Source organism: Uloborus diversus, chromosome 6, assembly GCF_026930045.1.
Source record: "Uloborus diversus isolate 005 chromosome 6, Udiv.v.3.1, whole genome shotgun sequence".
NCBI classification, from domain to species: domain Eukaryota; kingdom Metazoa; phylum Arthropoda; class Arachnida; order Araneae; family Uloboridae; genus Uloborus; species Uloborus diversus.
The window spans coordinates 100,457,934-100,474,703 of record NC_072736.1 but is presented as its reverse complement, the minus strand read 5'-3'; the positions used below and the strand labels follow the sequence as shown (position 1 = coordinate 100,474,703).

Here is a 16,770-nt window from a genome sequence, read left to right as displayed (position 1 = left end):
TGTATTCATAATAGGACTTCATTTCCTACATTACATGGTCTTAACCTTACGCTTACTTGTTATTTTAAAAATCAAAAAAAAAAAAAAAAAGAAGAAGAAACGTAACTTACTGCTGTAGCAATCAGTGATGGCTAGATCATCAAGAGCAAGATGAGATGGATCGGCGAAAGGTGGATGAAACGTTATTTCAAGAACCAGTCTGAGGGGTTGGCTTACTGTACCGATGGGATAAGATTGAGACTCCCACCTAAAGAAGTCAATAAAAAAGCATGGTATATTACATTCGCTTTTTTTTTCTTAACAAAAATATAAATAAAGTTTCGAAGAAAATATGCTTATATTTACAATAGAAATCACACTTCATCACACAAAAATTTATACGCAATCGATGAGCAGGGTATAAGTAAAGAAAACAAGTTGCTAAAACAATATTTTTTTTTTTGTAAGAATGTAGGCTTTCAAGGCCGGTGTCAATGAAGTTGTGAGATTCCGGGCTGTTGTGCCGTGGTCTGAGTGTAAGGTCTGAATGAAACAAGGACGAACGTTCATGAGCCAATCCTGGACCCTAAACGAAGGGAAAGCTAGCTCGTCCCACATAAATAGTAACACTTCGAAATCTGCATCAGTTGTAAGGAAGTCGCTTCCCTGGAAGCTTCGACCACGTAAGCACTGAAGATGATCGCCGCAGATGCGGTCGAAAAGTTCGGGGAAAAAACACTCAGACCATGGCTCAACATCCCGGAATCTCACAACTTCAATATGCTTTTTTATTTCTCAGACCATGATGTGAAATAGTTCAAGAGTGTGTTTAGCAATAAAACAATTAATAAAATTAGTAGTGAGCCGAAATAGGAAGAAGAAAAAAAATATCCATTTTCTGTCACCCAAAAAAGAAGTGTCCCCCCCCCCAGTTTCCCCGACATGAAATCCCCCCCCCCGTTTTTCAGTTTCAATCATACCTTTTGATATATTTAAGGGGGGAGGGGAGTTTCGGATGTCGGCGAAACTGGGGGTTAAACCAAAAGACGATTGAAAAAAACAAGTGTCAAATATTCTACACAATAAAAAAATAATTAAAAAAAAATACTTAAAAAAAGTTTAAAAACTGCTAGAAAATTTCTAGGAAACTGGGATTCTATAAAGGTTTACAGTTACCGTGTAGCTTCTACTTAAGTAACGTTGTCAATGTTGCTTACGAAGAAGCTGCGTCGTTATAAAAAAAAAAAAAATACAATAAATCCCATTAAAAAAAAAAAAAGATGAAGAGCTACTAAACTGTAAAGAAAAAAAAAACATGCAGCATTCCTAAAATCCTCTTGGGAACTGATATTCTATCGACATTTCTAGCTACATTTTTTTTTTTTTTTTTTACAGTGTAAAAGTTTTGTATGTGGACAAGTTTATCACAATGAAATCCAACACTGTAAAACAATGAGCAACTCCTACACTGTCAAAAAAAATTGCACCACTACTAATAAACCTCTAGGAAACTGGTATTCCATAAACTTTTTTAACTGCAGTTTTTCTTAAAGTGTATCAGTTAGATAGGTTGACAAGTTTATCACAATAAAATCCAACACTAAAACAATGAGTAACTACTGTTCTGTAAAAAAAAAAAAAAAAGTGAAGAAAAGTAAAACTGCAGTGCTACTAAAAAACCTCTAGGTAACTGGCATTCCATAGACTTTTCTAGCAAATATAAAGCTTCTTCTTAAATAACATTGGCAACGTTTATTAAGAAGAAGCTGTATTGTGACTAGAAAACTTAGTTAAAGTTCAACTTCCTAAAGAGTTTCTAGTAGTACTGATTTTTTTTTCAGTGTAAGAAATGTCAAAATGAGAATTTTACGATTTTTTCATAAACAGTTAAATGAACAAAATATTTGAAAAGAAACCAGGAACTATAAGTAAATGAGAGGAGAGTAAAGACATAAAATTTTTACTTCCATAATAAACTGAATTACATATTCAATTCTCAAAAAAAAAAAAAAAAAAAAAAAATGCTACTTTAGAGAATTAAAATGCTCTCAAAAAAAGGGATGGGGAGTCGGAGGTTAACTTGCCAACTCCAACAACGGGAATTTTAAGAGCCTACTATTCCGACACTGACACCACAGCCTTGGCATAATAGCGGACTATGAGGGAAAATGGCCGACTTCAACTCTTGACTCCGAATCTTAGAACTTGAAAGCCATTGACTACCGACTCTGTTTTTACTTGTCAAATAAAATAATGTATGAAAAGTAAATAATCATTCATTACTTCCTCGCTATACCGACTCAAACTGGAAAACTTACTGTTTTAGTGATAAAAATGTTAAAATTTTTTAAAAATGTTTAAAACCTTCTCTATTTTATTTAGAAGCACAAATCTTTATTCTTACCCTCACTGAAATAAAGAAAAATAAATATATAGGGTCTAAGAATTTTAAATTTTTTGTGAACAGGTATTGTTATTTTTGTTTTCCTCCTAAACTTTTACTTTAATGAAATTCAAAAAAAAAAAAAAAAAAAAGACGAGTTATGTTTTCCACCAATTTACTAAAGCCAACAATTTACTGATTATGACCATATTACCAATTGTGACATTCTATACTGATCACGACTTTGTTACTGCATCATTATATTTTTAATCATTCTTATCTCAAATCAAGATTGTTTTTGAAAAGCATGTCGTTTCTAAAATGTTAAATAACTTTTAATCATTTTGTAATTAATTATCCTTATTATTTATGTTTTTGAAGTAACACCATTTTCTCTTCAAAATTGTACTTAAAAAAAATTATATGTTTTTCTTCAAATTACAATCAACCTTAATTATGTACGGAAAATGTTGATTTTGATGGTGTTGCTGTATTTTGTGTTGTCAAAATTTCAGTCAAGTCAGCTGTTGTTCAGGGTTTCTTCGTTGGACGGCGACGGAAAGTCACTCCATATCTGCCACCAAAACCGAGAAGGTCTTGTTACCATTCGGGGGAGAAGTGGAGGAGTTGTCATTACTTCCTCGTTTGAGAATATTTGTTTGCGAATAAACTCAAATATCAGTTATACGTAACTACTAGAATCGAATTTTAGTGAGTTCGTCTTTCCCGCACTAGTGAGGGAATGAAGCTTTAGTGAGGATAAAACACTATTAAAAATATTTTTATTTTTCAGGACCAATTTTTTTTCATAAAGCTCTTACATATATCTCTCTATAAAAGGTTTCATCTGATTTCACAAACTTAATTTTTTCCGAACTTGAAAATGAGCTCAAAATGACTGTTTCAATGAAAATGATTAATATTTTTAAAGAGTGAATTTATGAACTAATTTTTCTAATGATTGATGCTTGTATGACGCAGTTGGTCTATAGTGAAAATAACAATATTTATTTCCGTAACAAACCGGTCCTGATGCATATTAAAAAGAATGTAATTTTACTTTTAATTCATTTTGCAATTTCTAAACTAGCCTCTAATGCAACTGATACCATAAATAAATCAGGGTATCTATTCCAGATCAATCAGTTTCTCTGCCTTTTCCAAGTTTCCCCTGAATTTTCATACCGACAACATAAAATTTCCAACTATCGAACTGTTAATGTGTGTTTTAAAATATCATTAAAAAGTTACAAATTATTATACTCATCGTTGATTGACACAAGCTTTCAATTTTTCAAAATTTATCATGAAATTCTTTTTATATATTTTTATTATTCTAGTATTTTTTTTTCATAAATTACGATTTTTCATATGCATAATATTTAAGGGGAACCGATACCCTAAAACCTTAATTTTTTAGCTTTTTATACATTAAAAATATTCAAATCAAGAATTTTCAAGCGACACTGAATTTATGTTTTTATGTAGAGATTAAAAGTAACTTAATTTAAATTTTAATGAGACAGGAATGTATTAAAATGTACGTTCAATTTTACTTTCAAACGCAATTTTCTCAAAAAGTCAATTTTAGAAACTCCTGTTCCTTTTTCTAGAAAATTACTATTCAAATTACTTTGAGATTTTTAACACATTTTATTAAAATGCTCATAATTGCATTGAAGGGAAATTTTTGCTTTAGAACTCACACTTTTAATAAACAGATGTTTTTATGGTCAAAACGGTCTTTTTTCATTTAAAAGGTAATTATTGGTTAAAATTATAAAATTTTGATATAAACAGAATTGCCTTAAACTTTCACTTTAGTAGAGTCTAACATTTTTTGAAAACAGTGTGAAAATTGTTTCTATCATGATCCGTTTTTGAGAAAAAGGTACATAAAGTTTCGTAATTTAACATTTCGCGTTCCCATGGTACTGACGCCGCTTAAATACAAAAGTCAACAAACAAATACAAGTAGGGGAACATGGGGAAAAGGGAAATAGCGGGACAAAGTGAAATGGTTAAATATTTACTCTGCTTTTAGCTCCACCTATCAGGTATTATTTTAATTATATAGTACCATATGCAGTATATTCCAGTCAGGGAAAAAATACCGCCGAAGACTAAAGCATCTGGTAATATAGGCAATTTTAAAAAATTGGTACTCATATTGTAATATTTTGTTGTAAGTGAAAAAAAATTTTTTTTTTGTTACTTTGTTACTATGAAAAGAAACAGTTCTTTTTATTAACATTTTAAGTATTAATTGAGATCCCCTAATATTCAATGCGGTATTAATTTAGTTAATATTAGGCTTATTTGTATTTTAAATAAACTGAGCAATTAATTAGTCAAGTACATGCGGGGCAAAGTGGATAGGGGCAAAGTGAAATAGTTTGTTTCATTTACTTACTCAATCAATAAAAATCACTTACGTTTTTATTTATTAATTAATTTATTTACATTTCTTCATTTAGTAATTCACTTATTTATTCATTCATTCATTTATTTTCTTGTTCATTCCCTTTTATACTCGTTCATTTATTTTTCTTCATATGTTAACTGATTTATTTATTTAATTATTCGGGTTTTTTTTTTTTTTCATTTTTTTCATTCAACCTTTTTATTTACTGTTACTTTTGATCAAAAATATGTTTTATGATCGAATAGGAAATATTTCATTAGAAAAACATTTTATTTTTCACTTTGTCCCATGAAAAAAAAAAGTGAAAACTTTCCATTTTTTTTTTTTTTTTTTTTTTTGAGACTCAAATTTATTACCGAAAATAAAAAAATAGCAAAGTTTCAACGCAATTTTTATTATGAAGTACAATGTTCTTTCTTTGTGTACTGTAATTCGCAAAACAAATTTCTGATTTGTTCATTTTGAAAATGCTTAGTCATCTTAACCATTTCACTTTGCCCCACATTCCCCTACCTAGGAAAGTGTATGAAAACCCCAATGCCTGAAACTGAGCTAGAAAAAAAGAAAAAATAGTAGGCATTCAAAAATCTTGACTTTTGAGAGAGATGGCCGAATCATAAATGACTTCAATTTTGAAATATGAAGAGCCAAAGTTATATCATTTATGCGATGCGAAAGAATCGCTTGGATTGCAACAGTATTTTATTCAAAAAAAAAAAAAAAAAGAAAAAAAAAAACATCCTGATTATCGACCCGGATTTTCCGGAGTCTGGATTTTTGCGATCCGGATTTGTTGGAATCTACTGTAATACAATCTACGAAGACAGTTCATAACTGCTATAACTGAAGAGAGATCATAGTTAAGAAAAAAATATAAATAAAATGCACGTGCAGCCTATAGCCATTGTCCAAAAACAGGAAAAAAAATGTGTGTCGTGCTGACAAACGAGAGAAGTGACACTTTCTTTTTTTTTAAATTTTGAATTATTTTTTCACCCGCGCGTTTTATCTCACGCCACGCTCTTGTTCTTTCTGCTCCTGACTTAGGCATATTCGCAACAAGATTGAGTCACTTTAATGAAAAAAAATATTATAAACAAGGAGAAAGCTAAAGAATACTCGAAATACGCTTTTTAATTATTGCCAAAAACACTGAAAAATATTAATAGTTATAAAGTTAATATAATTAATAAAAGTTGATAAACTAGTTTTAAGGCTGAACTTATGCATATTTTTCATTGTTTTTGGCAGCAATTAAAATACAACTATGTCACTTCCGTCACACAAAATGCTTATGGATCAGAATTTTAGAACTCTAGCATAAAAAGTTTCACTTCAAAAATCTATTTGCTCTCTCTTACCTGAAATGGAAATATTACAAAACTTCTCCAATTAAAAACAGTAAAGGCAGTGAAAGTTTCCCTGATTTTTTCAGGTTTTCCACATGTCTGAAAAATGTGCCTGAATTTTCCATGTTATTCAGGTTTTTCAAATGGGTCGACATCCAATCATTTTAAGATTAATATACATTTAAGCAAAACTGAACAATAAATTACTTGTGAGCACTATCACCAGAGAAGCGTGCGCTTTCCCACGTTGTTCTATCATTGTCCGTTTGTACCAAGAGCTGGAATCTGGCATTTTCCATCTGGTACATGTGCAGGGCAAGACGCAAGCTGCAATCGGGTAGACTGGGTGGCCGAAGTATCCCGCTTCGAACTTCAAGCTTAGAAACGCGAGCTGCCCCAGGAGCACCAGGACTGTGGTACAAGAGTAAACCTGAAAGTAATTAGGAAAAAAGGACATTCTCAAAAAGCAGTCGCTAATAACTGACAATCGTATATGATGGGTACAGGGAGAAACTCCCTCAAGCTGTCTTTTCAAGGAAAAGGAATAATGATGCCATCTTAGTGGTAGCTAAAATATTAAGTCAACTGAAATATTTGATTGAAAATAGGTTGTGTAGAGGAAAAATCCCATTAGTCATACATTCAAATGTGATTTTCTCAAATTAGCTTTTGTTGACTAATAAGGTGTTTCCTCTGTACTCTTCATATATTTCTTCTCCAGTTTAAAATGTGAAATAAACTCAAATTAAAAGTAGGACAGAGAAAAATAACTTGAAGGACATAAGTTACATAAAGTTCAATGGAATGCTCATTTTAATGCAAAAAGACGATTCAATTTACACAAGAGTTACTTGAGAAAATATTTTTCAAATCAAAAATACTATTTTAGTCGTTAAATTTCCTATAAAACATTTTGTAAACATGAAAATGACTACTTGTTTAAAATCTAACCTGACAGGGAAATGCAAAAGTTATTAAGATTTCCATACACTGTTAAAACCAGGAGTTCCACAGGGGTAAAGAATTTCACCCAAGGGTGAAAAAACGGTGCCTCTGGGTGAAACAGAGGCTAGGAAGTGTCGTTAAGGTGCTTTTGGTTCCTCAGTGGGTGAACGACGTCAACAAAAGTGATAAAAGACCATTCAATAGGAGAGCGACTCCTTGCGCATGCGCTCTGACTTATCGTCCAGCGACAACTCCAGTTTGAATGGCGAACGAAGGAAGTTGCAACGAAATTTACTTTCACATTGAATGAAGTACAAAACTGAAAATTTCGTGGATTAATCTTCGAAATCTCGCGTAAGTAAAGGCATTTGATCATATTGTAGCTCTCAGAACTTTCGAACATATTTAAAGTGTTTAAAGTATGTTGACAACTCTTATTGTTCCGTTTACCTTATTAAACATTTAATGTCTTGTTATTTATATCCTGCAAAACTGTTACCTAAAACTATCGATCAGTACTATCTTGAACAACAACATTAAAAATAAAAACGTTTAAATCAGCTGATAATTGAATTGCTAATTCCGGAATAAAAATGCATCGACGTAAACAGCCTATATACCAAGTCTATTTCTTCTCAATGAAATTATGTAGTGGAAACGAACAGAGCAGCAAAGGCGGAGGAAAAAAAAAAAAAAACTGCGTGAAAAGAAATCTCTCACTTAGCGTTTGACTCATGAGTTTCACATCGTGTTTTGGTTAACGTATCTTTCTCAGGCGTTATTGCATGAAGCTAATGTAGTTATCTGCTCGTTTTTATTTTTAATCTGACGGAAAACTTGACATTGGAAAGAAGGGCTTTTAAATTAGTATTAGTATTATCTAGCATAAGGATACTCAAATATCGAATCTTATAATAAGTATTGATAAGTTACGCTCGATTAAAATTTTAAACGTTTATGAAACGCTTTTATTTTCCTATGATTCTAATCTAATGTTACCTATTTCTGGTTGTTCCGGTAAATGATTGATAAATACCTTCCCTGTTCATTTTCGGTACGGATTATAGTAAAAATTGTCAACAACATATTAATTACTGAGCAATTCAAGTGTGAATATAAGAAAGTTAGTGCACGAACAGACAAATTAAAGTCATGAACACTTGTAAACTATGTTCGAAAGTTGAAATGTGATCAAATGCCTTCGTATATATAAATCAAAATAAATAAAACACAATTGTATTCAAAAACGCACACAACACGGGGGGGGGATCCCTATAGGAAGCAATAAAGGTGCCATTTTTCTCACCTAGGGTACCATCTTTTCACCTACGGTGCACGTTGGGTGAAGGGAGTCAGTTTTTCACCCTTGCTAAGGGTGCAATTTCGGCTCTCTATCGGGTGTCGCTGGTGAACAAGCGTTTCACCCCTGACAGGTGCCAAACGCAACCTGTAGTTTTAACAGTGTAGAGAGTTTTCACGACTCAATATAATTACAATACCAATACAAAGTGAAATGAAGACCAACAACTGGTTATGTGCCCAGCTAGACTGGTCTTAGGTCAATTTATAGCAATTCCCAATGAAGATCAAGAGCTCTCTTTAAGCTATTTACCCATTGCAAGTAACTGCTTTTGGTAAACTATTTTAAATACCTACAACCTGTTGAAGTAGTGGTTATTCCAGATTTTACCTATGAACATTTAATAGCCATTATTTTTATATCTATTTTCAAGATTCGCTCGGGATTTGCAAAGCATAAAACAATGAGCCTGATTTCACCATATGTGCTGTTATTTAGCCCATGAACTCGTATCCTATGAACTTTTAATAACCACTATTTTTATATCAATAAACTGCCAATATATTTCACCAAATAGAAACTTTTTTCTAATGCGGAGATATTTTCTTTCGACTTTCATTTCAAAAAACTCATGATTTCATAGATATTTCAAAGAGTATTTTAATGTTAGAAAAGCACTTTCAAAGACTTCAAAAATAGCTTCAAAGAGTTATTAAAGAATTATTGAATGGAGGCAATAAACTGTGTTCAATATAAAGAAATAATATTTCCGGGCTTATTGGCCCTGGCCGAAATGGGAAAGAAAATCCAGACGTTTAGTCAAGCTCTGCGGCTGATATCATCAGTGGATGACTTCGATGCGACTGATGAGCTGTTCCGGTCGCTCTGGTATTTAAGTAAACTGCTGGTGTGGGCGGGTTCCTGATTGGATGGTGTTCTCAAACTGCTGGTGGATGCTGGTTCCTGATTGGATGGCGTTGTCCTCTGATTGGTGCTCTGATGGTGGTAATGGCTTCAGATTCGAAATGGGAGTCCGGTAATGTTATTTCTTCATATTGATGGCAGCCGTGAAAGCAGTCAGCAGTTTTTTTTAACTGTGTTCAATGTTGCAATTTTTTTTTTTTTTTTGTAAAATAAGGAGCGGAGAACTTATTTCATACCTTTCAAGGAAAATGCATGAAATGACATGGCTCAAAATTACGTTAAATTACAGTAATTAAAGGATCGAGTTATATTAAGCCGACTAAATACAAACTACTTTTTAAATAAAACAATGAAAGACACGGTCAAATGATAAAAGATTAAACATTGAATCAGGCCCTTCATCGCGAATTTTTTACAAGAGAATGGGGAAAAACAAAAGGTATATATTCACTGCAAATCATATCGAAAAACATCAAAAACCACGCCCACTGCATTGTGTCTTAAATTTTTAGCATCAATCCCGAACACATCAAGCACATTTAATTTTTACTGACGCTCATTTAGACATTAAATTCGCCAAAGTAACAATTGTTAGTGAATTACTTTTGAAGAAGGTTAAACTAGACATCGTCGCCTCAGAGCAACATTAAGATATCTTGTTATTTCTGGAATTAAATATCTTGCTATTGCTCTGAGGCGACGATATCTGTTTAATTCGAAGGAGGAAAAAAGAATTCTTTTAGAAAAGAAAAAAAAACGAGCTGATGTGTGCATCACATGATTTCCTTTTACGCCAATTTAATGATAATAGTGCCTTGAAGTAAGCAAAGAAAAGTTTGTTGCAAACCGAAGCAAAAAAAACGTTTTACACAGATTAATTTTCCCAATATTGGACATTTTAATGTGATTTAATGGTTAACTCTCTAAATATCGCCAATAGTGGCCAAAATGAAACCAGATTTTAAAAAAAGAAAAAAAAAAAAAACCCGCCAAATTTTTCACCATGTTGCCGACAAAACTTGGCAACCAAGAGCTTGGCGTTGTATCGTTAAGTGTTTGCCAAATTATAACAATACTTGAGTTTGCATTGAAATTAACAATGATTCTACCCCCCCCCCAAAAAAAAAAGGTGTAAAAGACCCCTTTGGAAGATCCATATGCAACCAAAAGGGGAGGTGCACAACTAGACTCCACTAATAGACTACGTACCAAATTTCAACTTTCTTGGACATACCGTTTTTGAGTTATGCGAGATACATACGCACATACATGCGGAGGTCACGAGAAAACTCGTTGTAATTCACTCGGGGACAGTCAAAAGGTATATTTCGGGTGTTTGTACGTTCTTAGGCATATATCCACGTGTGGTCGGGTTGAAAAAATTACTCAATATTCATTCGGGGGCGAGCAAAATAGGAATTAAGCCTGATTTTTGGGAGAAAATTTTATTTTTGAATACAATACTTCCTTTACTTCGTAAAAGAAAGTAAAAACACGTTCGCTGAAAAAAACCGCTCAATTTCAACATTTAACTATGGTTAGTATTGAATTCAGAATGCGTTTCTTCAACTATCTTGAAAAACTGATTTATGCAGTTACTGCCGCTCACCAGCTAACCGTAGAGTACATGAAGCAATAATCAAAAATTAAATTACCTATGCAGTAAGAAATTAACGTTATTATTTGAAAAATGAAAGAAAATTTTTGAAAGTTTTATAATTAAAAAAAAAAATTTGTTTAAAAGCCGACAAAATAAAAAAGAAATGCATATTCGAAATGAATTCATTTAATATGCTTGGTATGAATAATTCTTTAGTTAGACAAGATTTCAAGAATAATTATTCACAATTATCTTATTTACCCTATCTAAGGACCAGAGGTGAGCGATAACACCTCCTTAAGGTCTTCTAAAGCATTGAATAATATCTGCTAGCAATCACAAAGTGAAACGAGCTGATGTGTGCATCATATGACTTCCTTTCATACCAATTTAATGTTATTTCTCCATTATTGCAAGTTTAATGTGATTCAAGAGTTAACTCTCTAAATATCACCAACAATGGCTACATTAAAACCAGATTTAAAAAAAAATTCCGCCAATTTTGTCGCCAAGTTGGCGAAAAAACGTGGCGACCAAAAGACCGGCGATATATCGCCGAGTGTCTGCTAAATTATAACACCATTTGAGTTTGCATCGAAATTAACAATGATTTCCCCCCAAAAAAGGGCAAACGATCCCTTTAGAAATACCCGAATGCAACCAAAAAACGAGGTGCACTACTAGATCTCACTAGGAGTCTACGTACGAAATTTCAACTTTCTAGGACATACCGTTCTTGAGTTATGTGACTTACATATGCACATACACATACGCACATACAGACGTCACGAGAAAACTAGTTGTAATTAACTCGGGAAATGTCAAAATAGATATTTCGTGCGTCTATACGTTCTTAGTTACATATGTACGTGTGCTCGAGTCGAAAAAAAAAAAACTCAACATTCATTTGGTCGTGAGCAAAATGGAAATTAAGGTCGATTTTTGAGTAAAAAGTTTTTCGCAAATACAATACTTCCTTTTTTGTAAAAGAAAGTAAAAAAGTGTCATGAAAAACCAAAAAGCAATCATTATTAATCAAAACATTTTGAAAAAAAATAGAACTGACTTCAAAATTGCTCTAAAAAGTGAAAAATAATTTTATTCTTTAAACACCTTCGATAATGCTTTTAAACATAATTTTTGAAGTTGGCGCAAAAACAAAACGTAAAATCCAGGGTAACCATGCTTCGTTCATATTTTTTTTCAGAAAAGCATCCAAAGTTACGAACGAAACATTTATATCGTTATTCAAATTTGCTGTCATCAATGCATAATGTATGTGATAGTGAAGAAACTGGGCCTGGTTAAATTTATAGTTGTATTTGAGTTATGGCTGTGAATGATTTTATCCATCATTTTTGCGCCAACTTCAAAAATTATGTTTAAAAGCATTATCGATGGTGTTTAAAGAATAAAATTATTTTTCACTTTTTAGAGCAATTTTGAAGTCGGTTCTATTTTTTTTTCAAATTTTTTTTATTTCATTCTTTTTAGTGTAAATGTAGGTATTTCAGAAATAGTAAGAAGTTACCATCACGAAACTTCACATTTTTTTCTTAAAAATGCTCCATACTAAAAAAAAAAAAAACTCTTGACACGCGTTAAACTTTAAGCGGTTAGCACTAAAAACTTATCTTTGTTAATCTCTGGAAATCATGCGTAGTTAACTTAATTATAACCATTTAAGTATTGCTGTTTTCCTAACTAATTTACGTTCCACAGCATCTAAGTTGCTCATGATGCAATCCAGTATTTTCTTACTTAGCCCCGATCATCTGTTATCGGCAGAGACGATAACGATAAAAATACTACAGAGTAGTTGAGGCAAACCTAATGGTAGCATTGTGAAGGCTAAGCAGATCCTAATCACTGCATCACCTCGCTTCCAGGTTAGGTTTACCCCTACTATGGAGCAATAGCACTGAAGAAAGGAAGATTTTGATAATTCACATAGGGTTACTATAAATCAGCAGGGTTACTAAAATAAAATTATTTACGCCAAAAATGAGGCGACAGCGCCAGATTCCTCATTATCGAAGTATCCCTCGAAGAAATTTAATGCTTGCTTCAGAGAAGCCTTCATTCAAAATTATCATTACAATTACTATTAATATTACTGTTATATGGCACCAAACTTTTATAACAATGAGTTTCATATTGTCGCGTAGATGAAGATAGCGAAGACAATGTGAAAGCCAAATGAAGCGAATACTCGTTAGTCTCAACTCGAGATCTTTATTCAGAACCACGAATGAACGTTACATCTCCTTATATACAACTTGAGAAAGTGCTGGAACTTTCCCGACTTGGAAAGATACAGAAATTAATAGAACATTCGAGAAAATACGGGAAACAGTAGAAACGAAAATTTAGTGAAATTCACTTTGTCCTAGTCGGGATTTGAACCCGGGTCGCTCGTGTGGGAGGCGAGAATTCTACCACTGAGCCACCGTTTTCCACGGATGAATAGTGCGAACTTCGCTACAATATCATTTTAATCATTTAATAGGGAAATTGCATGAAATTTGTTGTTTTTTGCCCATAACTTTTTTTCTAAAAAACAAATATGGTCAAACAAAGTAATGGGACCTAAGTTGAGCCATCCCCTATCCATTAAAAAAAGAATAATCAAAATCGGATCACTAGGTGAGACGCTATGAGTGGACAAACAAAAAAAAAAAACATACATACGGTATGAACTGATAACCGCCTCCTTTTTGAAGTCGGTTAATAAATACTCCAACACATATTTTTGATCTTATTCTTTCATCCCAAAATCCATTTTTGCGTTACCCTCTAGCACAGGGGTGCCCATCCTCCTCCCCAGAGCAAAGACGTATCCCTCAAATGCCATAAAGCCCCCCAAAGTCAGAGCCCCCCCCCCAAAAAAAAAGTAAAAAATACCTCTCAAAACCAAACCACCCTTAAAATTTTCAATGGCATAGTTTGCGCCATGACCCCCCCCCCCCTCCCCTAGGTGGGCACCTCTGCTCTAGCATATACATCGGGGGGGGGGGGGGGGGGCAGGGTTTGCTTTTTGTTTGTCCCGTACAATACGGAGGGTTTCCTAGAACTATTTCTACTGGAGGTGTAGAGGATTCATTAGTGATTCGGAACTACACTGCATTTCAGGGTCGTAACTAGTGCTGGCCATTTTACAGTGCTGGCCAAATTACTAGACTAAAGAGTTTTTTTTTTTTTTTTGTACACTATTTGTACTAAAATACTATTTATTTTACTGTTTAAGTACAGTACACACTGTACACTGATTATTACGTTATTTTAGCATAATTTAATGTTTGCAGGTGGCAGCACTGTCTGCTTTGCTTATGTTCTTTGTTTATCTACCTACCAGGAACATAACCTCAATCAGCTTAAACAGTTCACTAGTTCTTTTTATTAGTGTGTTCTGTTATATTTAAAGTTAGTTTTAGGTAATTAGTGAGTATGTGTATGTGAGTATATATAATAGTGAGTATAAAAAATTTTTTACCGCCTTTTTTTAAAAACTTTAGAAATGGTGTAAACCTTGTGAAAAGTATGCCAAAATGACTTAAAATGCTCATCAAGAACAAGGGAATGCATACTAAATATTAGATAATTATTTCACTGTTCGTTAATGTGTCTATAGTTATGTAATCAATAAAGAATTTGCTTTTAAAACAGTCTTAGTCTAATAATTTGGCCAGCACTGTATGCTGTACTAGATCAGCGATTCTCAATCACTGGTTCGGCGGACCCGCGATGCCAGTCCGCAGAAAAAAGAGACTGGTCTTTGATCTGGGTGCAACCCTTTTGCAATTTTTGAGATTTAACAACGTTTATTTTATTTTTAGTGTTTCAAAACGTTTTGTACCTAAAGGGAAGTTTCTGTTCACTTTCGAAATTTCGCAGAACTCCCGCTACTGCATGAAGGAGCTTTTTCCGAACCTGCAGCACCATATGATTCTGAATCCTCAGTGTGTCCCCTACATCTCCTCAGGGATAGTACGAACAGTTCCAAGATAACCTGTATTTTTTATGTCTGCTACTCTATACGACAGAATTTTGTACTGTCGTGGACAGATAAATGCAGTATGTGCAGAAATGAGGCTTCGAGATACTTAAAGAAACTCGTTTTGGATTCAATACTAACAACAGTGAAATGTCGGAATCAGATGTTTTTTTCGTCCTTTTGCTTCAGCGGAAACCTAATAAGCAAGTTCGTACAATACAGCTAATGTACAATAAATGGCAAAAGTGCAAAATAATGGAAACTGAAAATTTTCAGTTGCTGTCCTTTACCTGCCCACGACAGTGTAGGGGTTTGGCGCTGGCTACTTAGCACAAAGGCACAGGTTCGAAGCTGGATCCAGTTGGTGGATTTTCAAGCTGCTGAAAATCGATGTCCTATCGTATGATAATGCGGTATGTAAAAGATGTCTCGAGCACTCGTTTGACTTTGAGTATTATTGGTAAAGTTAAAAACCTATTGCAGCTTTGCATCAGCAAGAGCCCAGGTGCTCTCATCTAACAGGGACTATTTGTCAAAAATCTTGTGATGAATGCATCCACCGATAAATATGCCACACGAAACAATGCATGCTATATCACTGGATTGTACTAGGTAGGCAAAAGATAAAACCTCTAACGCAACCTCAGTAGAAATATTTTTCTTTTTAATGGACGTTTCCACAATAAAAGCTACGACAGTAACAATAAATGAGGGTTAGGTAATTTTATTTCTACAGTGCATTGTGTTTATAAGAATTAAATTTCATCACACAAGAACTAAGGTATTATGCAACAAATTTCGATCGACATTGCATGCGGTCTGTATTAATTTTAGGTATATAAAATTGATCCTTGAACTTAAATTTAAATATTGAAACTACTTCCGACAAACCCCAAAAGTCATTCCCAAACTAAAACTTGCATGCTAGAATCACTCGCGTGTATATTTATTAAATCTTAATTTGCTGCTCTTTCCGGAAATTTCCGACCACAAAATTCGAAGCTCTAACCAGGATGAAAAGAGCAAATAGGACGAAAAGGGGTGGGGTGGGGGGCGTAGGGTCAGGGACGATTCTTTGCTCAAGGTCGACCGGAGGAGGCCCGGGAATTTACTCCGGGATTCGGGAACGAAGGACGGGAAGGAGGGTGGAATCGATCGAAAAATCTCTTCCCGCGCACATTCCGGGGCTGGCTCAGTGGAATATTCCGAGAGGCGATGATAGACGATTCTCGTGAAGAAATGATTTTTGAAGTGACATTACTTTTCAGAACATCTGAATTCGCTATGTGTTCGCCATCTTTTCCCGAAATTTATATTTCAATGTAGGTAATGAAAAGTACTTTAGATTATTTTATTTATTTATTTTTTTTTTTTTAATCTGAAAGGGAAGAGTCATACCGAGTAACTTTGTGTCATGCCGATTTTGCGTAACATCAAATTTTTTAGTACAGCAGAACCGCAATTATCGAGCCCTCATTTATCCGGATCTCCGAATTATCCGGATCAAATTTTCAGCTTTTATCTATATATATATATATATATATATATATATATATGTGTGTGTGTGTTAAGATACATAACTTAAAATTATAATAGCAAGAACATACCTATGAGTACGCCAAACATTCAATTTTCATTTTGATTATATGAACAGCTCCTGCATAGATTGTACAATAAATTATGGTACTCTAACAAACACCACTGCAGCTGGACTCTAATGATAAAGTGTTAGATTGACTTTGCTCTATTCAAACGACACACATGTTTGAGCCAAAACGCAGCAGAACAATTCTTTGTTAAGATGTTATGTGAAAAATTGTTTTGATATTTTGTTTTCAAGTCTTTTATGTAAATTTGCTGAAAATGATGGT

General features: G+C 33.5%; 1 protein-coding gene across 1 annotated transcript in view; it reads right to left on the bottom strand.

The window, feature by feature from the left end:
* The window catches only part of LOC129224014 (leukocyte tyrosine kinase receptor-like), a 208,518-nt gene that overhangs the window by 143,096 nt on the left and 48,652 nt on the right, over nucleotides 1-16,770 (bottom strand). The window contains exons 3-4 of the mRNA XM_054858410.1: nucleotides 6,344-6,566; nucleotides 111-247 (exon numbers count right to left, since the gene is read on the bottom strand). Coding sequence (XP_054714385.1) covers nucleotides 111-247; nucleotides 6,344-6,566 — 360 coding nt within the window. The remainder of the gene's footprint in view (nucleotides 1-110; nucleotides 248-6,343; nucleotides 6,567-16,770) is intronic.